At 40.2% G+C, this 25,550-nt stretch overlaps 1 protein-coding gene across 2 annotated transcripts in view; it reads right to left on the bottom strand.

The window, feature by feature from the left end:
• Window positions 1–649: 649 nt before the first annotated feature.
• PALS2 (protein associated with LIN7 2, MAGUK p55 family member) overlaps window positions 650–25,550 on the bottom strand; it is a 154,780-nt gene continuing 129,879 nt past the window's right edge. For both annotated transcript variants that reach the window (XM_089673208.1, XM_089673207.1), the window contains exons 9-12: window positions 24,283–24,444; window positions 17,607–17,809; window positions 12,696–12,824; window positions 650–1,237 (exon numbers count right to left, since the gene is read on the bottom strand). In XM_089673208.1, coding sequence (XP_089529334.1) covers window positions 1,061–1,237; window positions 12,696–12,824; window positions 17,607–17,809; window positions 24,283–24,444 — 671 coding nt within the window. In that variant the 3' untranslated portion in view covers window positions 650–1,060. The remainder of the gene's footprint in view (window positions 1,238–12,695; window positions 12,825–17,606; window positions 17,810–24,282; window positions 24,445–25,550) is intronic.

Genomic DNA, 25,550 nt, shown 5'->3' with positions numbered 1-25,550 from the left:
TGACATTTGTTAGATTGAAAGGAAGTGGGGATATTTTCCTTCACTCCCTGTTTTGTCTTACACACAGTACAGAGAATCTCCCAAATGGGGACACAGACAGCAATAGTAACACAGATCTGTCATACAAGTCACCAGTGCTAGATATGACCCAGATAAAAAGTTCTGGTAGGTCATCTTAAAAACAAAATTAAACTTTTGAAATGTTTACATTTTTGATTAAGAAAAAAAAAAAAAAAAAAAAACTTTGCCTATATGATTATGTACTTTCCACAGGGACTATCCATCACAATAATGTAGTGGGGAGGACAGATACACATATCAATAAGGGGTGTTGGGTGGTCAGCTTGCATAACAGCTGCTCTGCAAAAGCTAGCAATATAGGTAAAAGTGTTTTCACAAAACTCATCATTTTATAACAACATCCTGCTTTTTAATTGGACCAAACTCTTAAAAGTCATCTGCACATTTCTCACTTATACTGAATAAAATATATAAAACAAAGGCCCCTTGCAATAATGATAGGTATTGCCCTTGGACTGCTACAGCAGCCTTATCTTACTTGCAATAGTCAGATCTTCATATAAGAAAAGGATGTCACAATGACTTACAGTTCTGTTACTTTTTTCCTAGCAAAAAAAAGTTGATGACATATACAAATACATTTTAATCCATTTATGTATCAAACGACATAGACTTAGAAAATTATTTCAAGTATCCTTTGTAATCACAGTGAAAATGTAAGACCAAAATATTAATGACAAACTTTCTCAGATGAAAAAAAAAAAATACGTACCAAATTAAGAATCACAAAAAAATGCTTTAACGCATTTCCTTCATGTATTATGAATAGAAAGATTATCTTTAAAAAGTTATAAAAATTAAAATAAATTACATATTTAAGTACACTTTCCCTTCAAAGTGTTCTATAAAAATTCAGAACAGTGTACGATCCTTTCAATCCTTACGTGGAAACAAATACAAGGAACCCAGGTCTCCACTCCGTAGAAGCTCCCGCTGCGTAGTGTCTATTATTGGTTAATAAAATTTATAGCTCAAGAAGTCAGTAGACCCAGCTAATTGGAACCCACTGCTGTTCCACTCGCAACTTCTCAACAGCTGCCTGGAGCTTCTCAAAGGCCTTGTCTAAGTTGTCATTTACAACGGTGAGGTCAAAATAATGGTTATAGGCTCTCATAATTCGAGCACTCTCATCAACTGTCTTCTTCAGGTCAGTATCCTAAAAAAAGAAAAGAAAAAAAAATATTACATGCTCACAAAAACGTGTACTTTGGTTTAAGAGCCAAGTCGGCCCAGGTGTAGTGTGACTACATAGCCCAATTACCAAACATCTTAACCAAAACTAAGAAAATGGCACAGGATACTACAATATACCACATTGTTGCACATTAAAAAGAAAACAAAACAAAAACACAAAAAAATGGACAACAATCCCTTAGAACTTCAATACCTGCATTTCCTCTTATATACAAATCAACAAGATGATCCACCAACAAAAGCACATTTTGCATGAAAGTTTGAGTATAAGAGGTTGAAAACAAGTCCTGCACATAGAGAACCATAGCTGATCCGCAGGAAAACAAAAAAGTTATAACGCATGATCCATCAGGGGAAAAATATTATTAGCCAGTTATATGTGGTGCATTTAGAAATACATCATACAGTCAGGTCCATAAATATTGGGACATCGACACAATTCTAACATTTTTGGCTCTATACACCTCCAAAATGGATTTGAAATGAAACGAACAAGCTGTGCTTTAACTGCAGACTGTCAGCTTTAATTTAAGGGCATTTACATCCAAATCAGGTGAACGGTGTAGGAATTACAACAGTTTGCATATGTGCCTCCCACTTGTTAAGGGACCAAAAGTAATGGGACAATTGGCTTCTCAGCTGTTCCATGGCCAGGTGTGTGTTATTCCCTCATTATCCCAGTTACAATGAGCAGATAAAAGGTCCAGAGTTCATTTCCAGTGTGCTATTTGCATTTGGAATCTGTTGCTGTCAACTCTCAAGATGAGATCCAAAGAGCTGTCACTATCAGTGAAGCAAGCCATCATTAGGCTGAAAAAACAAAACAAACCTATCAGAGAGATAGCAAAAACATTAGGCGTGGCCAAAACAACTGTTTGGAACATTCTTAAAAAGAAGGAACGCACCGGTGAGCTCAGCAACACCAAAAGACCCGGAAGACCACGGAAAACAACTGTGGTGGATGACCGAAGAATTCTTTCCCTGGTGAAGAAAACACCCTTCACAACAGTTGGCCAGATCAAGAACACTCTCCAGGAGGTAGGTGTATGTCTGTCAAAGTCAACAATCAAGAGAAGACTTCACCAGAGTGAATACAGAGGGTTCACCACAAGATGGAAACCATTGGCGAGCCTCAAAAACAGGAAGGCCAGATTAGAGTTTGCCAAACGACATGTAAAAAAGCCTTCACAGTTCTGGAACAACATCCTATGGACAGATGAGACCGAGATCAACTTGTACCAGAGTGATGGGAAGAGGAGAGTATGGAGAAGGAAAGGAACTGCTCATATCCTAAGCATACCACCTCATCAGTGAAGCATGGTGGCATGGTGGCTGACAAAAGCAGCAGGATGAATTCTGAAGTGTTTCGGGCAATATTATCTGCTCATATTCAGCCAAATGCTTCACAACTCATTGGACGCTTCACAGTGCAGATGGACAATGACCCAAAGCATACTGCAAAAGCAACCAAAGAGTTTTTTAAGGGAACGAAGTGGAATGTTATGCAATGGCCAAGTCAATCACCTGACATGAATCCGATTGAGCATGCATTTCACTTGCTGAAGACAAAACTGAAGGGAAAATGCCCCAAGAACAAGCAGGAACTGAAGACAGTTGCAGTAGAGGCCTGGCAGAGCATCACCAGGGATGAAACCCAGCGTCTGGTGATGTCTATGCGTTCCACACTTCAGGCTGTAATTGACTGCAAAGGAATTGTAACCAAGTATTAAAAAGTGAAAGTTTGATTTATGATTATTATTCTGTCCCATTATTTTTGGTCCCTTAACAAGTGGGAGGCACATATGCAAACTGTTGTAATTCCTACACCGTTCACCTGATTTGGATGTAAATACCCTCACATTAAAGCTGACAGTCTGCAGTTAAAGCACATCTTGTTTGTTTTATTTCAAATCCATTGTGGTGGTGTATAGAGCCAAAAATGTTATAATTGTGTCCATGTCCCAATATTTATGGACCTGACTGTATATATAAAAAAAACTCATAGCCTTTATAACCACTTTAAAGTACTCTAACATTTTCTATGAGGAATATACAGGAGATATAAAAAGTCTACACACCCCTGTTAAAATGTCAGGTTTCTGTGATGTAAAAAAATGAGACAGATAAATAATTTCAGAACCTGTAATGTAACCTATAAACTGTACAACTCGGTTGAACACCAAACTGAAATCTTTTAGGTGAAGGGAAGTAAAAATAAAAAGCTAAAATATTATGGTTGCATAAGTGTGCGCACCGTTAAACTAATACTTTGTTGAAGCACCTTTTGATTTTATTACAGCACTCAGTTGTTTTGGGTATGGGTCTATCGGCATGGCACAGCACATCTTGACTAGGCAATATTTGCCCATTCTTCCTTACAAAAACACACCATATCTGTCAATTTGCGAGGGCATCTCCTGTGCTCAGCTCTCTTCAGATCACCACATAGATTTTCGATCGGATTCAGGCCTGGGCTCTGGCTGGGCCATTCCAAAACTTTAATTGTTTAGGGGACGCGGCATTTGTTGATTTGGATGTATATGCTTTGGGTCGTTGTCATGCTGAAAGATGAAGTTCCTCTTCATGTTCAGCTTTCTAGCAGAAGCCTGAAGGTTTTGTGCTAATATTGACTGGTATTTGGAACTGTTCATAATTCCCTCTACTTTGACAAAGACCCCAGTTTCAGCTGAAAAAAAACAAAACAAAAAAAAACAAAAAAAAAAAAAAACGGCCGCAAAAAAGCATGATGCTGCCACCACTATGCTTCACTGTGGGTATGATGTTCTTTTGGTGATGTCAAGAGAAAACACAAGGCGGCACACTCTCCTCGTGCATTATCGTGGTAAAACAAATGCATGCTCACAAAAAGACCATAAAAACAGACATTGAGCCAAATTTTTCAGTCCCAGACAAGGATCCTGTGAAAACAACTGTCCGGTTGAAAATAGCTGACGTGTTTCGGCAGACACACTCCCTTCCTCAGAGCTAAGACAACTGGAGGTGCCAATGCCCCATATATAGGGGAAAGACCAGGTGTAAAACATCACCACACCCCCACCGTATGGAGATAACAAGGGCGAAGCCAACCAGGGGCCACCCAACATAAGCCCCACAGCTATAGAAATGCCTGCATGAAAACTGTAAATAACACTCCATTTGCAGTAAACATGCTCAGGGATGTGCAAATCCTATCGCCCGATCCCTGGGACATGTAGTTCCAGGCGCCAGGCAGGTTGCTTTTCCTTACATTTAGCCTTGCTGCGGGCAAGTAGCAGGGCATGCTTAAGAATGTAAACTCCGGAGCGGACAGGCTGCAGCTGTGCATGCCAGTGTCTGACACTCATTCAGACAGCACACTTCCCCCCCATAGACAGGAGAGGAGAGAGAAAGTTTTTCTCCACCTCTTCCCACCCCTCTCCTCTGTGACTGCCCCGTGGGTGGGAAATGTGAAGATCCATCTGAATGTATGATTGCGATGTCGAGCCTGCAGCAAGCAGCCTGGGGATGAGCGGTCTGTGCTCTGCCACTGAGCTTTCCCCACCTTTTTCTCTTCTCTTATCTACCTCCCCACTCCCTGTTCTTCCAAGAGCTTCACACTTAACTATTTCATGTTCAGTTAGCAGCTGAGCTCTGACTGAAGGGGGCACCCCGCTGAGCTCTGACTGAAGGGGGCATTCTGCCAGGGTCTAATGTAAGCAGGGATTACGCTGGACACCGATGTAAGGGGGGACTCTGATGTATAGGGGTAAAGATGGGGACTTTGATGTCCCTGGGTGCAGTGCTGGAGACAGGCAGTGAGAGGAAGAGGAGATAAACCGTGCAATGTTAAAAATATTTAAAAAAATGAGGTCGCCATAAAGCCCATTTTTTTTAACCACTTGCCCTCCTGAGGATTTACCCCCCTTAATGACCAGGCCTCTTTTTGTTACTCGGCGCTGCACTAATTCAACTGATAACTGCGTGGTCATGCAATGCTGCACCCAAACGAAATTTACGTCCTTTTTTTCACACAAATAGAGCTTTCTTTCGGTGGTATTTGATCACCTGCGCGCTTTTTATTTTTCACGCTATAAACAAAAAAAGACCAAAAATTTTGAAGAAAAACAATATTTTTTTACTTTCAGCTGTAAAAAATATATAGTAAACTCAAAGTTAGTTATAAATTTAGGCCAAAATGTATTCTGCTACATGTTTTTGGTAAAAAAAAAAATCCCAATAAGTGTATATTGATTGCTTTGTGTGAAAGTTATAGCGTCTACAAACTATGGTATACATACTGCAATTTACGCCATTTTTTTGCTATAATGCGCTGCGCTAGTTTAATGGACAATTGTGCAGTCATGCAATACGGTACATAAATTAAATTTATGTCCTTTTTTCACACAAATAGAGCTTTCTTTCGGTGGTATTTGATCGCCTGTGCATTTTTTATTTTTTGCACTATAAAAAAAAAAGCTGACAATTTTGAGAAAAAAAAAATATTTTGGACTTTTTGCTATAAAACACGTACAGTAAAAAAAATGTAAAAATCAAATTTCAACATAAATTTCGGCCAAAATGCATTCTGCGACATGTCTTTGCTAAAAAAAAAAAAACCCAATACATGTAAATTAATTGGTTTACGTGAAAGTTATAGCATTTACAAATGGCGGTAAAGATACTGGTATTTTAAATTTTTTTTTATACTAATAATGGCGGCGATCAGCGACTTATGGCTGCGATCGACGACTTATGGCGGGACTGCGGCGGACAATTTGACACTGGGGGGGAACAGACTTGGGGTCACTGACATCCCCAGTGACACCAATACAGTGATCAGTGCAAAAAAACAAAAACAAAACACTGACACTGTACTAATGGCACTGGGGAGGAAGGAGTTAACTTTTATTTACTGAAAGGGTTAACTGTGTGAGGGGAGTGTTTTACTAGGGGGCGGAGTGTGTACTGCAGGGGACAGCTGATCGGGAGAGATAAACTCTTCTCTCCTGCTCAGCATGTCAGGAACTAACAGAGAGCAGAGCTACTGCAGCCCTGCTCTCTGTCAGTGATTGCCTCTAATCGGCGGGACACAGCCGGTAACGACCGGCTGTGACCCGGCGACTGACATCCGCGGCCGTGTTCGGTGGGACAGGTAGGGCGGAGGCACGCCCCCTACCTCTTTTGCAAACACACGTTTTAAAACGTGGTTTTGCCCAGCCCTGCCGCCCTGCCAACGTATTTCTACAGTGGCTGGGTGGCATGTGGTTAAAAGCCCCAGATATTCCTAATATCACCTCCCCATATCACCGCCTAATAAAAAACATCAACCTTCATATTTTCCATCCTGGCAAAGTCATTTCATGGTTTAAAAAGGGACATACATCCATTAAAAATCCCTAGTGATAAAACTGTCTCATTCAGTAATAGTATAAAAATAAAGACCTTATTTAAATACGGTTTTGATTAAAATTATTATTTTTTTATCAGGACAAATAGATTGTCATAAGAGACAAGTAGTTTGGGACCCCGATTTAGTCCTTGGACAAGTAGCTTTTTTAAAACATTTCCACATCCCTGCATGCTGCAAGAAAATACAATCCCTATTAACATATACAACGATGCATGAAAACTATGTGGCAAAGAGAAATAATCAATGTAAATGTGAAAAAATATAGTGAATTGTGGAGGTGGATCACTTACTGATGTGCCAACAAGATACTCCGAGTGAACTGGAGAGCCGGTTGTCCCTTCCAGCCTCATGGTGTAATGCATGGAGCGCAAGCCACAGACATGTGACCACCAGCCGGCGCTCCGGAAATGAGCCACCGCTGGTGCACATGCATGCCTCTCATGTCTAGTGGAGGCGCACGTGCCATGTCCCACACACCCAGGGGGGAAACTGCCAATAGTGGCGCACTGGAAGTGCATCATTACAGTCAAGCAGAACAAGAGAGGAAAAAATGAAAAAAGGGCGGAAGTAACGCTTGTTGCACCTCACAGAGGGGAATGGCTAGGTTGCAAGGGGCCGAAAACAACATAAGAAAAAATAATATAAAGTATATTAAACCAGTTCATTCACCACGGTCAAACGAATCCTTATGGCATTGAGTTCAATCATGTGGTAGATGATAGCAGTATGGTCTTTTTGGATCTAGAACTCAGGGTCGGGACAGATTCACACATAGTGTCTAATACTCATTTCAAACCCACAACAGGCAACTCATACCTACACGCTGAGAGTCATTATCATCCCAGATGGATAAAAAATGTTTGCATTTACATTATTTCTCTTTGTCACATAGTTTTCATGCATCGATGTACATGTTAATAGGGATTGTATTTTCTTGCAGCATTTTTACTGCCTATGGAGTATTATTTACAGTTTTCATCCAGGTATTTCTACAGCTGTGGTGCGTATGTTGGACGGCCCCTGGTTGGTTCTGATCTTGTTATCTCCATACAAAGGGGGTATGGTAAACATTTTACACCTAGTCTTTTCCCTATATATGGGGCATTGGCACCTCTTGGTTGTCTTAGCTATGAGGAAGGGAGTAAACCTTCTGAAACATGTCAGCTATTTCCAACAGGGTAGTTGTTTTCACAGGTCCCCCCATGTCTGAGACTGAACGATTTGGCTCAGTCTGTTTTTATGGTCTTTTTGTGAGTATGCATTTGTTCCTTATTTTTTAATAAAAATTTTTCATCACGGGAATGCACAAAAAGTGAGAGTGTCTTATTGTGGTTTCTCTTGACAGTGCTCAGATTCCCCGATCTTTAGAGGGCTGCACTTCATCAAGTGACATACACTGTGTTACAGTGTGGAGCATGAATATTTGAGTGATTTTTTATTTTTTTTTACTTTGTTTCACCTGTTCTTTTGGCGATGTGCAGTGTTGTTTTTGCGCCAAACATATCTTTTAGAATTTTGGCCAAAACGTTCAACCTTGGTTTCATCAGACAATAACACATTTTCCCAAAATTTAGTCAGGCTTGGATTTTTTTCTTTGCAAGAAAAGGCTTCCATCTTGCCACTCTACCCCATAGCCCAGACATATGAAGAATACGGGAGATTGTTGTCACATGTACCACATAGCCAGCACTTGCAAGATATTCCTTCAGCTCCTTTAATGTTGCTGTAGGCCTCTTGGCAGCCTCCCAGACCAGTTTTCTTTTCATGAATTTTGGAGGGAAGTCCAGTTCTTGGTAATGTCACTGTTGCGCCATATTTTCTCCACTTGATGATGACTGTCTTCACAGTGTTCTATGGTACATCTAATGCCTTAGAAATTTTTTTGTACCCTTCTCCTGATACCTTTTAACAATGAGATCCCTCTGATGCTTTGTAAGCTCTCTGCAGACCATGGCTTTTGCTGTAGGAAGTGACTAAGACAGTGTCAGGAAAGACCTACTAGAAGAGCTGAACTTTATTTAGGGTTAATCAGAGGCACTTTAAATGATGACAGGTGTATACTGACTCCTATTTAACATGATTTTGAATGTGATTGCTTAATTATGAACACAGCTACATCTCCAGTTATAAGAGGGTGTGAACATTTATGCAACCACATTGTTTTAGTTTTTTTATGTTTACTTCCCCCCCTAAAAGATTTCAATTTTTTTTCAATTGAGTTGTACAGTTTATACTGTAGGTCACATTAAAAAGGTGGAAAAAGTTCTGAAATGATTTATCTTTGTCTCATTTTATTACATCACAGAAACCTGACATTTTAACAGGAGTGTGTATAGTTTTTACATCCACTGTATATGTTGCCAACCTTCTAAAATTGCAAGTTTGCCTGGTTATGCCAGGTCACTCAACCAAAATAAATACGCACATTAGGAAAATAAGAGTAAAGTCAAAGACTTCTTAACTTGCGGGTACTATACTTGTTCTTGGTTGGTGACAAAGTCAAAGTATGACAGCCAGGAAACTAACATTTGCAGAAGTCTAGAATAGCAGCATCTGTGTCTCTCCCACAAAACGTTTCTCTTTAACCCCTTCATGCCTAAGGGTAAAACAAATCTAAATGCCTAAGCACAATTCTGCAATGTTGACATGTGATAGTAAATCCGTACATATCATCACAACTACTTTGTACATCCAGGTGGATTATACCTTGATTTTTTCAGGACAAACTGGGCTTTCATTTGGTGGTAAATGGTAATGGATAGCTCCAAAATTTTTTTTACTATCAAAGGAAAACTGGCCTAAAATAGTAAAAAAAAAAATTTTTTTTTTATTTAGCCGTGTGTTTCTTGTTACGACCATAACCTATCACCAAAGAACAACCTAAAATAAATTCTCCACTTCTTGATGATCGCAGCGATACCATATATGTGTATGTTATTTGTTCTTTGTACCCGTAGTACAGCCCAGAAACAATAGTGTGCATTTTGTTTTTGTCTTTTTTTTTTTTTTTTACCTAAAACACACTGACACAATTTTCTTTTAAATCCTGACCTTTGACCTTCAGCTTTGACCCTGACCTTGACCCAAACACTAACCCTGGCACTGAACTAGATCAAACCTTGATCTAGGTATTTTTCTTTATTTTTTAATATTTATCTTTTTTTTTTTTCTAACAAACATTTTTTTCTCTCTATGCCCGGAGTTAGAGAGATGCACTGTATCTCTCTTCTCCATTCATAGAGGAGAGAGAAAAAACAAGGGGGCCGCGCTGCACAGTGACTGATCACTGTGATAGCCAATCAGAGGCTATTACATGACCTGGAATCGGGAGTCCCGGGTCCCGATCCTTAGAACGGGACCCGGGGCTCTCAGTTACACCGCGGTCTTGCCGAGCGGCACGCTCCCAGCACAAAGACAGGTACGCAAATATGCAGCCCCACGGAAAATGCCCAGTTCCGTGAGGATGCATATTTGTGTGCCGTCGGCATCAAGGGGTTAAAAGAACCAATAGCAGGATGTGGGAGGTGGATAGACACATGACTTTCTGAAAGTCGACAGTCCCACAGCTGAGCACCCCAGATTTTATGTCTCTCTGAAAGTCCTGTGAAGGCTGTTTAAGGGTTCTAGCTAGCCCTGGCAGCAGTTTACACCACTGACCACAAGGGCACATGAACCATAAAACCAGACCAGGTTTTCCACATACCAGAAAACACCATCCATTAAAACACCCAGGTAAATACACCCTTAGTAAAAAATCCCCATATTCAAATTAAAACTCCTTCACTGGCGGAAAGAAGACCAAAACTTGGATTAAGTAATAGTATTCTCCAAATATGCTCCATTCAAACCCAGGCACTACCACTTGTCTAGAGGTCTAGGGCTGCAAATGGTATGAAAACCTACTTCTCAGCATTTATCTTTCACGGCCAACAAAACTTTAATAAAAAACAGTCACATTAGAAAGACAAATTAGCTTTATCAAACTGTTCCTCTGTGATGTCATCCTCCTCCTTTATCATGGCTAGTTCTGACTGTACTATGTGTATGTCTGAGCCATAAGTTACTATGAAATTACTGCTTTAGCATATATATGAAAGAGAGCATCATTCCTTTCCAGGGACAGCCTTCTCTTCAGATTTATAACAGGGATGGCCCATCTAAATCTAAAAGTTTTCCTTTTTGCTATAGCAAATTATCTGGGACAAGATGCATAAACTGTAATTTAATATGTATAAGAAAAACCAACATAATATAATATACTACTAAACTTGTATAATCTATATCCAACAGGCTGGATTTGAGCTTTTCAATACTCTTCTGTGATAAAAAAAAAAGCATCCGGCTGGTCAAATATGCTAAAATCAAGTAATTTTTTGCATCCTCTTGAAGAACGTAACAAATACTGATTTGATGCATTCTCTTTAATTTTGTGCTATGTATTTCTCTCAAGTTTGGCCTTAAAGGAAACCTTTTCCTATAAAAAAAAATCAAATGTTCCTAGACAATGAGATCTGCAGTTTTCTGCTATTAAAATTCTGATATTAGTAGGCAATTTTGTGAACTTGACCCTCTTCTAAATATTGGCTAGAGAATTTTTTCATCACATTTATAGTAAAATCAAAGGCTCCTTAAGGCTGTCAAGGGGACAGAGACAATGGTTAGATAATTTTGAACAGTGGCCTACAGGGGATGGACACCAATACACACGTGTATTGTGCAAAGATCTCTAGAGTTTTTTCTGTGCATGCTAAAAAGAAAAAAATAATTCTGAGCCTGAAAAAAACGAATGCAGCCACCACAACTGAAGACTGGCAAGCTACAATATATTGCATTTTTGTTTTTTTTGGTTTAGTCATTACTTTAACACAAGAAGGGAGTGCTCATTTTCATGTCTGCAATGCGCAAATATAGAATTGTCAAAATTTTGCCATCAGTAAAAATAAATACAAAAACATGACAGGGTGTGATATGGGCAGCACAGTGGCTAAATGGTTAGCACATCTGCCTGGCACTACTAGGGTCATTGGTTCGAATACCAACCACGACACCAACTGCCTGGAGTTTGCATGTTCTCCCTGTGCCTGCGTGTGTTCTTCCAGGTACTCCGGTTACCTCCCACATGCCAAAGACATGCTGGTAGGTTAATTGGATCCTAGTATGTGTATGAATTAATAAAAGTTAGGGACCTCAGATTGTATGCCCCTTGAGGGTTAGGGACTGATGTAAATGTAAAGCGCTGCGTAAATTGACAACGCTATACAAGTACCTGTAATAAACAAACAAAAGCCAGCACAAAAGAAAAAAAAAAAAAAAAAGGTTTTCATTACTTTGTATTTTATAAAAGGAGTATTCACGTTCTCTTTTCCAGAAAATGAAAAAGTGCTATTTCCACAAAACCCAACAGGAAAAAAAATTCCTACAAATCTTTTTTCATGCTGAGGTTATGTGGGGACAATACTGGACACAATGCACAAAAGACTGCAATGTCACATTGTCAGACTAATTGCATTAAGACCCTAAATCATGGTTTAATACAAATAAATTGCTCACAGCACTCACCTAATTTTTGTCAAAGGACACAAAAGGAGAGAGCTAGGAAATGAGCCGGATATCTTGTCACCGTGTTTATCACTGCCAAAATCAGCAGTAACGGTATTAGGGCTCTCTAGTTTGGATTAGTTTGGCTCAGGCACTCCCTATTATACATGTGCAATTTAATTGGGTAAAAGCAAATGTGGAATGAACTCAATATAATCTGATGATCAGTCTTCAAAACATTTTTGGCAGGCATTAAATATTTTTCAGTTTAACCCCTGTGAAGCAAGCTGGAGTCTATCAGGCTTGGCAACTAAACATAAACTCAAATTACTTGATTCATACATAAAATACATAAATCCCTTGTTGCATCTGCCATAGACCTGGTACTGCTTTGTAATGAGGCTGAAACAAAGGGCAATCAGTGATCTGCTGTTGAAGTTACCAGAGCATGTATATAATCAGCAGGCCAATAATTAAAAGAGCAACGACTTACAGTGAGAAGCTTTGTCGTGATTCCAGCATCCACCACGGCTTTGTGCATGGCACGCAATGTGTCTAACTCTGGAGCAGCAATAAACACTACATATGGCATGAACTCAGAAGTCCGCAATACTTTTAATGCCTGAAAAAAAAATATTTTATTTAAATGATTTTGCTTAAAATATCTTCAGAATAGTTAGACAAAAGAGCAGTAGAAGTTAATGCTGGCATACATCAATTTTCTAGTGATATCAAACACTGTCTACTGGTCGCCTTGATCTGTTAAATAGTTTTAGTAATCAAAAGCTAGATTTAATTGTCTTGTTTGGCCAGCATACAGATAAACAATCTTCTCCTATTCTGTTTTATGTAATGATGAAAAAGAGGAATGGGTACAGACACAATTCTTGCAGGGTCAGGCCCTGACAAAAATTCTCCCACAATAAAGAAATATCGTAAAATTTCTATTATGTTATATTCTTTGATTCATCAGTGTTGTGCTTTTTGGCGAGAACACAGTAGTTTCTCTTCAATTCAGTCTGCATTCTATAAAGAAAAACAACTGATCCAGATTGGCCTGTACTTCAACTTTAGCACATCCACTCAGGTGCTGATCTGCTTTATTCACCAGCTGCATTTACAATTTAGAACAGGAGTCTTCAAACATTCTAAATAAGGGGCCAGTTTACTGTCCTTCAGATTTTAAGGGGGCTGGACTGCGGCCAGCAGAAGTAGAAAACGTTCTAGTGTCAGAGGGAGTAAACAATGCCACATCAGTGGGAGGAATAGAGCCCCATCACTGGTGTCAGTAAGAGGAATAGTGCCCCATTGTTGGCGTCAGTAGAAGGAATTATGCTTCTGTTGGTTGTGTCAATGGGAGGAATCGTGCCCTATCATTGGTGTCAGTGGGAGGAATAGTGCTTCATTGTTGGTGTCAGTGGCAAGAATTATGCCCACATTGTTGGTGTCAGTAGGAGCAATAGTACTGCAAGGGCCAGATAAAGGCAAGCAAAGGGCCACATCTGGCCTCCGGTCCACAGTTTTGAGACCACTGATTTAGAACAACAATTCCCAGCACTCTCAGTCAGTGTTCAATAAAGTCCACAAATAGAGGCAATTAAATAGCAACTAAAAGGCAGCAGTCTGCAGTGCCATAGCCTAAGGTCCTAATGCTCACGATACTGGAGTCTTTACGGCAGATTTCAAGAGTCTGCTGAAATGGTGCATGTGTTCATGGGCTGGCTAGATGGCTTCAGGTACTAAGAAAAGATGGACAGAATGCAAAGCTCATGGACACACAGACCAGGGAATGATCCATAGCAGCATATGTGAAAAACATATTAACATTATTAAAATGTAGAACACATTAAAAACTGGCTGCGACTCCTGTGTTAGAGGCCTCATCAGCCTGCCACCCAGCCAAATCCATACATCCTCCACCTCTGCACTCAAGCTGGAACACCATTTTTCATATGTAAGCTTGGATGTTTTTAATAAATGTATTATACATTTTAATAATCCTGCGCTCTCGCAATCTTGTTTTCTTCAGCATTTACAACTTAAAAGGACAAAGGCACGCTGGTGCATGTTAAATATTTCTTTGTTAGAAATGTGACAAACACAAAGATACAGGAAACTCGGATTTCACACTGCAGTAACTGACTTTTCAGAGTCTTGCTAAGAATGGCTAAGATGCATTACAGTATGAGCCCCTAACACAGGGCGGAGTCTGCTTGCTCAGCAAGGAATCTGTCCACTGATCACTGTTGAGCAAGCAGATGGGTGGTCTGTGTCTGCTCCGTTTATGCAGAGCGGAAACAGACACAGCCCGCTGTCCTCTATGAGTGGTTGGATGTAAACAGACTGCCTGTCCGTTTACATCTGACTGCCACCTGATGTGCTAGATGGATGGGGAACAGATTACCATTCGCCTGTTTTTTTATCTGATCAGATCGAATGTAGGCAGGTGTAAATGGACACAAGTCCATTTACCTTCCGTGCTCCATAGAAGATAATGGAGGGTCCGATCGGGTCCACCTATAAACCTGACAGGCGGAAACATTCGGTCCACCGGTGTGAAAGCGGCCTAATGTGTACCGAAGTTTTATGTCACTTTTCTTTTCCAAAAAAATGCATTCAGAAACATTTTTTTTTTTTTAGTAAGTTCAGTAATGAAAACGTAATGAAAACAAGGAATGCGCCCGCAGATGCAATCAGGGGTCTGCTTATCTTAGACAAGGTACATACTGACAAAAGGCACTAGTGCAAGCAGGCTGGTCCAACCAAATAAAACAGTTTACAAAGGATGTAAAGCTCAATAGTTATAGTGACCCCATTACAGCAGGCAAAGTAAAATCGTAACTGTGAAAGAAAATTATAATAAGCTTCAAATCAAATGGTTCTTTTGAGAGGTGTGGGTGCAATAACAGGCAATGTTCCCAGTACCTCAAGGCATGAAGGCTTTCATCCCATCATGTATCAAATTGGGAGAGGCTCTTTGGTCACCTCCTTGGCATCAATATATAAACATCAAATTGTAAAGAATTTAAGAAAAGAGGAAAGGAAAAGGAAAGGAAAAGGAAAGGAAAAGGAAAGGAAAAGGAAAGGAAAAGGAAAGGTAAAGGAAAGGAAGAGAGAAAGAGGCAGAAACTGGTCCCCTTGGTCCAGGCACCCGAACCCTAGGGCGTCCCGATGACTAGGGGAGCTTGAAAATACTTAATCCAGGGATTCTACACTTTTTAAAACCTAATTTGTTTGTCTTTAATACTTGTCAATTTTTTCATTAATCATAATCCAGGATAACTTGTGTTTAATCACTGTAATGTTAACCACGGTGATAGTTATTTTAGCTGCTAGGAAAATAAAGACTATGAGGGTTTGGAGATGTCTGGGTATCTTATCTTAAATTCAGTGAACAATGCGGTTTTTGTTTTTTGGGTATATTCCTTCCCATCACCAAACAGCTGAGTGAATATTCTAATCCAGAAACATTGGACCTCCGGAAAGGACCAGCAGACATGATATATATTCCCCTCTTGCTCACAACCTCGAAAATAGAGGTGCAAGGTACCAGGATAGAGTTTTGACAGCCTTGCCGGGACAAGGTACCATCGAGACAACACCTTATAGTTCGCTCCCACCAAGGAGGTATTGAGTATTCTCCTGAGGACCATGGTTGCTGACACTTCCTATTCTACAATCTCACCCAGGTCTGATTCCCATGCTGTTTGGTAGGAAGGCTTGTTACATTGACTAGTAAAACAGAACATATAACCGAGATTCCTCCGCGTTTCTAGGGACCATGCAGGCATTTATTTTCTGAAGAAAATGAGTAATTTGGCACAAGTGGAAAGTTTCAGTTGGCGGGCATCTGTAATGTTTGCAGAAAATAGGAGGACTGTACACCACTTTTCTAAAAAAGAAACTATTCATCATACTCCAAAATGCAAAGTCTCTAAGGAATTACATAACTGAAACACAAAAAACGTACTGAATAAGAACTACATCTAATCTTGACCTGTCAACGTATCCCTTTAAATGAGAACTGTGTTAGCAGTTCAGAAAATTTTAATCTAAAGCTGGCCATACATGGAACAAAAATTTGGCTGGTTCAGCAGGGACTGGCAAAATTTCTGTCCATGTACGGGCAAGCTGGTTGTACAGAAGTCGATCTACCAATTGAATTCTGTATAACCAACCTGTTCGATAAATGTGCTCAATCAATACTGCAGACTATATATAGCTAGCTTCAGCTGGCAGCGCTAACCATGTATTTTGCTGTCAGGGAAGTCTCCCCGTTTTCAGCATACAATAGCTCAGTTGGAGCAATTCCCCCCTCCTACCTCAAATGTGTGGAGGAATCTAGTCAGCAATAGAAAGCAAAAAACTGACCCATCTATCGTCAGCTTTGATATATCTTTAATGTTTGGAGCTCCTGTTGTGGCACAAACGACTGTAAAGTCACAGCATTTTTGGGACTCTGCCTCCCCTCCAGCTGACAAGCCAGGGCTGCTGTTACAAGAGCCGGGCACCACCTCTTCTACTTACTGCAGTGCACAGTCACCAAGCTTTGCAGTCAAATCTCCACTCAGTCTTGGCTCTTCCAGCAACTAAGCATCCTTCCGTCATGGTTGGCCGTTTTAAGGCAAACAGATTCCATCCACTTCAGCTGCCTGAGCTATTAAAAGAGAATGTTCTAGCCAACATGTTCCCACAGCTGCACTCCATCTACAGTGGCTCTCCCCCTTCCTAAATAGGGGGCTCGGCTCACACGTCTCTGCTGTATGTTGAGGGCTGTGAGGCTGGAAGGCTTTTCCATCCATACAGTGTTACTCCCGTTACTTACGGCAGACCCCTGCACTCTGCGTTAATACTGACCCCTTAACTCTGCATTACATACTAATGACCACCGCACTCTGCTTAAAACTGACCTGAAAAATCTTTGTTACATATTAATGACCCCAGAACTGAATGTTGCTTATTACTGACCTCTGAGCCCTGGCTTACTTATTACTGACCCTTGATCTCTCCAAACATTCACTACTATTTAAGGGGATCTTGCTAGGTTATTTGCAAAAAAGAAAATGGGAAAGGGTTGGAACCTGTACAAGGCTTTTTTTGCCCCTTATGATAGGTGTGTCAGATGAAGAGACTTGCCCACACTTCCCAAGCTAAGTTTTGACTGGAAAGCAATATTAGTTTCTGGCATATCCAAGTTTAACAGTTTCTGCATTTAATTAGACTAAATCATCAACTAATTAGCTACACAACCTAGGATAAATTACTGTAAATTACTGTATATCGTTAGTAATTAATGGGATGATTTGGCAAACTTAATATGTTCTGGAACAGCAAAAAATGTATAAAAACACTAGTATATGATCCACATTTCAAAAAAAAAAAAAAATCTAGAAAATAAAATTACCTGTGGATTAACATCCAATATACACGTTCGGCCAGCCAAAACTACTTCATGAATTGAATCTATTTTTGTGCCGTAGAGATTGCCTTCATACTCGCCGTGTTCCAAGTACCTTCCAGATTTTATATCTGCTTCCATTTCCAATCTGCAGACAAATCTGTATGCATGCCCATCTTTCTCATCTTCTCTTGGCTTGCGTGAAGTGACTACACAAAATTTAGAAAGAAATAGCGGTTTAGAACATGTGCCTGTCAGATACTCCAAAAGCCAAAATTAAGTTAAAAATAAGCAAAGAGATTCAACCACTATGTTCTAAATACTGGCACTGTCTTTGCTACCCAGATTAAGTAAATTAAAAGCGATAAGAATCAATATCAATCTCAAGTATCTAGTCTTCTAACTACAAAATGTTGGAATTTCAGAGTTTATTTCATAAAACCTGAGAAAAAGTAAACTGAGGATGTTGACTATGTTGTTCTATCAGCAAGCAGATAGAAATTTGCTTACCTTTTTTGACGTACCTTTCAGAAAAGTCTGTAATCTGATTTGTTGTCACAAGTCTAACTATTCCACTGTTGTATTTTCAATACAAAGCAAACACAAATATTGCCATGTAAACAATTACAAACAGGGGGGCATTTTAAAATGTTCCTGTGTATTGGGAAAGAGTCAGGAACTTCATTAAATTATTTAATGGGTCAGCACTGTCGCATTACGGTTTAGATCACCACAAGCATTTCCACAGTCATTAGCAGCGCATTCTACTCTTCGGAACATTGCAGATACAACAGCTACAGTTGGACAGAAAAAATATATACCACTTATTTGTTGCGCTGTCTGTTTATAGCAATACAAAGCAAAAAAAAAATAAATTGCACCTATGTTAAAAGTTGGTAATTAAACTAATTTATAAACAGAGATTAAAAATCCATGACCAAGTCCTTCAACCAAATTGTGCATAGGAAGCAATAATATTCCTGTGTTCTTCCATGTGAGTTCCACCACCACTGTTAAACTCTGCCTCTTACCGCTAATTTATACCTCTAAATTATAGGTAGGTACAAGAATGCAGCTGCCGCTGGTCAGGGCGGAGCCTGTGCTGACATCGTCATGCCACCCGGACCAGTGGCAATGACGTTGCAATGCAATTTTACACAATTTGTTTGTGAGTAGCCTTTTAGTCTTTATTTCAATAAACTCAGCAGTATTATGCTATGGGGTTTGTGCTTTCTTTGCCGGATCTTTGTTATGATGTAAGGCGAGAAGATGACTAAATGAGAGTTCCGCTTATGTACCCTGAAATTCTCAGCTACCTAATCAATGGCTGGTGCCGTAACCTTCTGATGTGGATTAAAGACCCATCTTTAATTTGGAGGTCTGAATTAGCGGTAAAAGGCAGTGTTTAACAGTGGTGGTGGAACTCATGTGGGAGAGCATGAGGATAATATTTCTTTCTATGCACAAGTTGGCTGAAGGACTTGGTCAAAAATTTTTAATCAATGTTTATTCACTGACTTATAACTTCTGTTCAAATTAAGTTTTTTTGGTATTAGGCAATTTAAAGTGCTGCTGTTCACAGATATAATTTTACACTAAACACAGTTGTTTTTTGAATCCTGAGTTTGACAAAATTAGCCAGACCACAACATTGATTTGTTTAGTACGTTAAGACAAGTGGCATAAAAAAATGGCTTTCATAACCAGTTTCTCACAAACAAATAGACTTAGAGCAGCCATTCTCAAATAGGCTTCTGTGGAATTCGGAGGGTTTCTGTGGGAATAATTTAAATGCTCCCCTGAGCTGTGGCTGTCTGACCTCCCATTTGATGGTGCATACATTGTTCCAGGGTCAACAACACTTGACAAAGCCAGCTGCATGACACCCAGACTGTAAGAGGGGCATTCTTGCCACTTGCCATCGATGCAATTGGATTAGCAGGGGATTAGCAGGGGCAAGACCTGAAAATTATTTCAAGCATTTCTCTAGGGAAAAAAAGGCTAAGAAAGACTGCCCTAGAGTGTGCCTATTGGTTCATTTATACACTGTTACAGAGTAATGTTCATTTTCAATGCCGTGGTATAAATAGAAGGTGCACAATTTTGTTTTTGTTTGTGCAATTTGTGAATAAGCAGTATGATCTTTTATCCAATAACTCAAAATATCCCACATTAGACCATTCTCCAAACAATCTCAAAGAACCATATTATTTTACTAAAATAAAGAAAAGATAACCTGTGCTTAAGTTACTAAAAAAAAAATATATGTCGACAAGCAGCTGACACAATTGTTGGCAACAAATCCATAACCAGAAATGCACCGCTGCATTTTGTGTACTTCATATTATTTTGCTGTCAAACTCCTGTGCAGTAGGAAGCTCATAAATGTTTTTTAGCCATTTCAGAAACTTTTCCCTGTTTAGAACCCTCTTTTCCCTTATCTACTACAAACAAATTACGTTAAGTAGATGTAAACCCTATCCTAATCGCATTTAGTTTGCTAAAGTCTGGTGTATCAGAAATATTTATTATTATTTTGATTGTTTCCCCATCCCTTTTGTTTTTCATAATCTGCTGCATCTCAGAGCTGCTGATGTGATGCAACCTCTTTGAATCCACTTCCTAAGTGCATGATTCCATGGCATTTCTCAGACTGGGTTTACTAAGGCACCTTAACTAAGGCAAGTACAAACATTAGTGCTCCAGTCCAAGTAGTCTGCAAGTGCTCTTTCCTATCCTAGCTCTTTCTCTCAGCCTTCCTTTTTATTTCTCCTCACTCTCCAACATGCTGTTACCAACTTTCTTTTTTGCTATAATGCCCTCTCTCCTCAAACTCGCTCTTCTTTACCCCTCCTCCCCACCCCACAACCTGTACATATCACCCTCACTTCTGCCCTCTCTATCATTGCACTTATCTCCTGCTCTCTCTTAGCCTACATAATGTCACCGCTCCAAAATCACTGTAGCATTTGCCCTCATATAAATTCCGCTCCCACCTCACCTCCCTCATGCTCCTACTACTACTTCTAACTTCCGGAGATATCGCCGCAAACCGTGGCCCTTCACCATCAAACTCCCACCCACAGAATCAGCAGTCTCCCTTCCCTGGCACCAGCCACAACCCTCACTCTCTTACCTCAATTACCCTGCTTACACGCACCGGCCCCACCCTCTTATGTGCCCTTCTGGGCCCGCTCAGTCTCGAACAAACTTTCCACTGTCAATTACCTCTTCTTCTCCCACTTCCTCAACCTACTTGCCATTACCGAAACCTGGCTCCAGAAATCCGACTGTCTCCTCAACTGCATTCTACCATGGTGGCCTCCTCTGGACTCGCTCACCCAGACCCAGTGGATGAAAAGGGGGCAGAGTGGACTTCTTTTTTCCCCACAAAGAACTTTCCAGGTTCTTCCAACACCACCTTCTCTGTCCCTCTGCTCTTTTGAAGTGCACTGTATTTGTCTTTTTTTTCCTGTTTAAGGATTGAAGTCATCTACCTTCCCAACCCAGTTTCATGCTTTCTTGATGACTTCTCTGCATGGCAACCTTACTTTCTCTCCTCTGAGGTGCCTGCCATCATCCTCGGTGACTTTAACATCCCAGTTAATGTTGACACCTCAGCCACTACTCAACCTAACCTCCTCTTTTAACCTAACACAATGGACACAAACCACCACCCGCTAACAACAACACCCTTGACCTTGTATTCTCCCACCTATGCACTCCCTGTAACCTAAGACCCTTGAATAACTCAAAACAGTGCTTTCTTGTGTCAGTTTGTGCAGGGAAGTAAATTATTGGATCAGGAAAGTTACTGCCCAGCAGTTTCTGCGTGAGCAATTAAGACAGAATGATACAGCCTCGAAGAAGGCTATCACAAAGCCTAGAACTTATGCAGCATTTCATTGCGGGATGTCTCTTTACCCTCCAATTCCCAAGCATCTGTTCAGATGGAGTACTTTCTTCTCTGGAGAGATAACCTTTGCCTGGTATGTGTCTAGAACTAGACCTAAGTATTTCAGGTGAAGAGAAGGGTGGAGAGCATATTTGGTCCAGTGGACATTTGTAGACAAGTGGAAGGAAGGGCAGTTCTTCAGAAGGTCTTTCACACCTGGATGCCCTGAGTTCTCAGCAGGGCAAAAAGAGATTTGTTAATACTATGGGAACAAAGGATAGGCCAAAAGGTAGAGAAACAATGGAAATGATTGTCTTCCATGGAAAAATCGCATGATGAGTTGTATAAAGAGAAATATGTAGATAGGTATTGTGGATGTCTACAGATGCCAGGTATTCACCTGGTCTCAGAGAGGTATTAACTGACCTTCTGGATACCATGCAAAATTTAGGAATTTAAAGGTATTTTTTTTGGAGGGGGGGTGGGGGGTTGTGGGAGAGCAGAACGTTTTCCTCCTGTGACATCTTTATTGAACCCATTGAGTGTCCCACAAGAAAGACGTCCTCCTTCAAAGGGCACATATGTGAGTTGTCTTTTACAGGCAGGCTATGCGCCACAAGATTCTGCTCATGTGAATGGAGATTAGGGCCATTCTGGAACTTTGTTTCATTACCTGTATTAGAGCATCCATTCAAATGAGCAGAGCTGTAATTGCTCAATTAAGGCATGGTCCTGGTACACAAGACCATGTTGGTTGTTCACTGCCATTGCCCAATTAGTTGCAGTTTGACAGATAGGTATCACAGTGACAGCTGGCTATACAGCAAGGCCTGCAAGTATAAAGAGAGCCTGTAAAGTTGCTGCAAAAGGCAGTATTTTTTTTTTTTGTTACCGTACTGTACCGTACTGAAGTAGAAAAAATCTTCTGCATACAGCCCCGCCAAAACATATCTGAGCCCGATCTAGATTCAGCGGTGTACAGGAAAGCCAAGGCTCTATTGCCAGGAGTAACTGCGGGTGACCTGAGAAAAAGAGGATCGGAGCTTCCCTGGGCAAAACCATTGCACAGAGCAGGTAAGTATGACACGTTTGTTGCTTTCATAAGAAAAAAGCTTTACAAATCACTAAGAGTGATTGAGCGATCAGACATCTTATCTGCAGAATATTTAGAAGGAATATCTTCAATTGGCACAGTGAGATGTTTAAAGGCCAAGTTCACCTTTTATAAAAAATATTATAGTAATAAATGGGTCTGGGTTTCATAGGGCTGGACTATGGTCCTGAACCTGTACAGCACCCTGTAGCTGACTACATGCATTGCATAAAGTGCCAAGGTGAGCGTACATGAAAGATTCAGTGTTCAAAGAAACATCATAGGTTGTCCCTACGGCTTGGGGTCCAGGTATGGCTTCCAAGGTTTTACAGAGGTTACACCTATCCAGATGCACTGCTTTTATTGTGGTATTAAAAAGCAGTGAAGAGTTGATTAAAGAGTGGGATAAGGGAAGAGGTCCATCACATTGGGACACTAGCAACTGAGAACTCATCAAGTGGGGTAGAGCTATAGGGGAGGCAGGTGTCCTGCATTGTATGATCAAGATAAATTATTTAGGAGCCAATTTGTAAAAGAAATTTCACATATATTGTGCAGACCATGTTTATGTAGAGGCCCTATCACGAATATGGTCTATTTACCTTTATTTTGAATTTAAAAGGTGACTTTCCTACAAACTCAGGTTTAAATGAATTCAGCACCAATAAAATCTTGTCAGACTAACCAGTCTAGATCCCTTCCAAGAACAATCTGGTCATCAACCAGACTGAATTTGAACTTCACAGTAGCATAAGCAGTACTTGAAGTACTACTGCACAACATATGGAAAACTTTATTTTTGATGTGAAAAGCCACTCAATTTAAATATATTACAGAGGACCGCCAATGTCATTTATTTAATGTCACGTGTTTAATTATTACCTGTTCAAGAACATTGTGTCATGACTGAAGTCCTTTAATTTCGAACCATCTTTGCTTCTTTGAATGCACACAGTGATCTTCAGAATTATTTATTGAATGAGCTTAAGGCCATTATAAATCTCCCTACTTGTACCTTGTGTTTTTCACCTGCATAAGATGTGCACTTATCATGTAGTTCAATGCCATCATTTATGGCACCATATGCACAGCCTGCAGTAGAGTAAATATTCACATTCCTTGGTCAGAAATTTCTGTTTGTGTTCACACACAAGGGATGCCGCATAACACTGCACCGTTTAATGCGTGACTTCTGTAGTCTGTGAACTAACATTTCATGTGAAGAAACATGTCCCACAATTCTCGAGTCTCACAATCTAGCACTGGTGCAGGCGATAGCTAAACCATAATTAGATCTAACATAGCAGCAAAGAAGCAGATGAATTAACAGAGCTTACATCGTTGGAAAATATTTTATCACATTAATACTCCATTTGCGCAGCAACACAGAGGAAATGGCAAGGCATGCACTGGACACTGTATGACCCAGGAAAAAGAAATCTGCCTGTTCTTAGGATCAAGCTGGGTATATTAATACATGGACATAGGGGAATGATCAGCCATGACTCTACAAACTGCAGCCACAACAAGTGAACCCATCATTACAAGGTAAGGCAAACAAACAGCAGAATGGTATAGTCTGGGTAATGGACATTTATGGACATTTAAACTTCTTGGGACAAAAAAATGTTATTAAAAAACATTGCATTGGAACATGGACAACTCATTTGCTTTGTTATATTTCTTTAACTTACATGGAACAGTTGTTCCAAACTGGGTAGGATTCATGACAATCAGTCTATTCTTCAAGCTTCTGCGTCCCACACCTTGAGCTCCAATTAAAACCAGTGTTTTTCTTTGAAAAGGAGGCATTCGGGCTACTTCTTCGTATATCTGTATTTCATGACGATCAAATTCTGGAATAGTGGAGACAGAAGAAATTAACTTAACATATAAAAATGGGGAATTAAATAAACACCGTTTAAAATGGAAAAAGTGGATTTTTTTTGCATACCTGTACAGTACATGACACAGGCTATCAATTCAAACAGAAGGGTTAAATGCTGCACCTTCAGGTGATCAGACACCGGCAAAGCCACTTAACTCCCCTTCATATAAGCCCTCCCCACCATGTGATCAAAAACAGAGGGGAAGGTCCTACGTCATGTACAGTATTGCACGCCAATAAAATTACTTTACAGGTATGTAAAAATTCAATTTTCTTTGTTGCGAAGTACAGACCAGAGGCAGTCAATCTTAACAGATGGGACGTGCCAAAGCAGTAATGAGGGGAGTGAAACTTGGGCAAGAAAAATTCAAACAGGCCTTTAAGAAACAAAAGGTCTAAACAAGGCTAAACTGTGGTTAAGCAATGGTCTGCAAAACTCTGTGTCTGAAACTAAAATCAGCAGCAGCCTGAACATCTCGGCAAATCAAAAGTGTGCACAGAAAACCAGGTAGCAGCAATGCAAAACTGTGCAAAAGAAGCCTGATGTTGAAATGTCCAAGATAAGCCAACAGACCTAGTAGGAATGAGCCTTAATTGAGAAGGGAAGCATTTTGCCCTTCAGAAAATAGGCATGAACTGGTGAATCCACCTTACATACGTGGATCATGAAACAGAGCCCATTTTGGCTCCATCGGGCAAAATGAAAAGCAAGCAAATGCTGGAAAAAGCAGCTTTACCAAATGCCACTAGGATTTCTAGCTAGATGCCTATCCCAGACATACCACCATAGCAACCACAATTAGTTAGGCTGTCTGTCTAGATAAGGAAAACAAATCCCTGACAGCAGGGCCTTACAGTGCTTATTCACTGGGTCTCGAAAAATAAGCAAGTCCTCAACTGGAACAGTGAGGGTCTTGTGACAAGAAATTCCTGGCTCAACCTCGGGAACAACCCATATTTTGGAGAATTCCTTGTCAAAGGGATGTTGTTGGTTAAAGTGCTTAGGAAGAATGTAAATCTTTTCTGGGCGTTTCCAATCCTAACACAAAACATCCTTCACTAAGGTGTGAACAG

The sequence above is a fragment of the Staurois parvus genome, unplaced genomic scaffold (assembly GCF_062004578.1).
Source record: "Staurois parvus isolate SC_StPar_1 unplaced genomic scaffold, SC_StPar_1.0 ptg000136l, whole genome shotgun sequence".
Taxonomy (NCBI): domain Eukaryota; kingdom Metazoa; phylum Chordata; class Amphibia; order Anura; family Ranidae; genus Staurois; species Staurois parvus.
The sequence above is the reverse complement of the archived record's forward strand: the minus strand, read 5'-3'. Positions and strand labels throughout refer to the sequence as shown.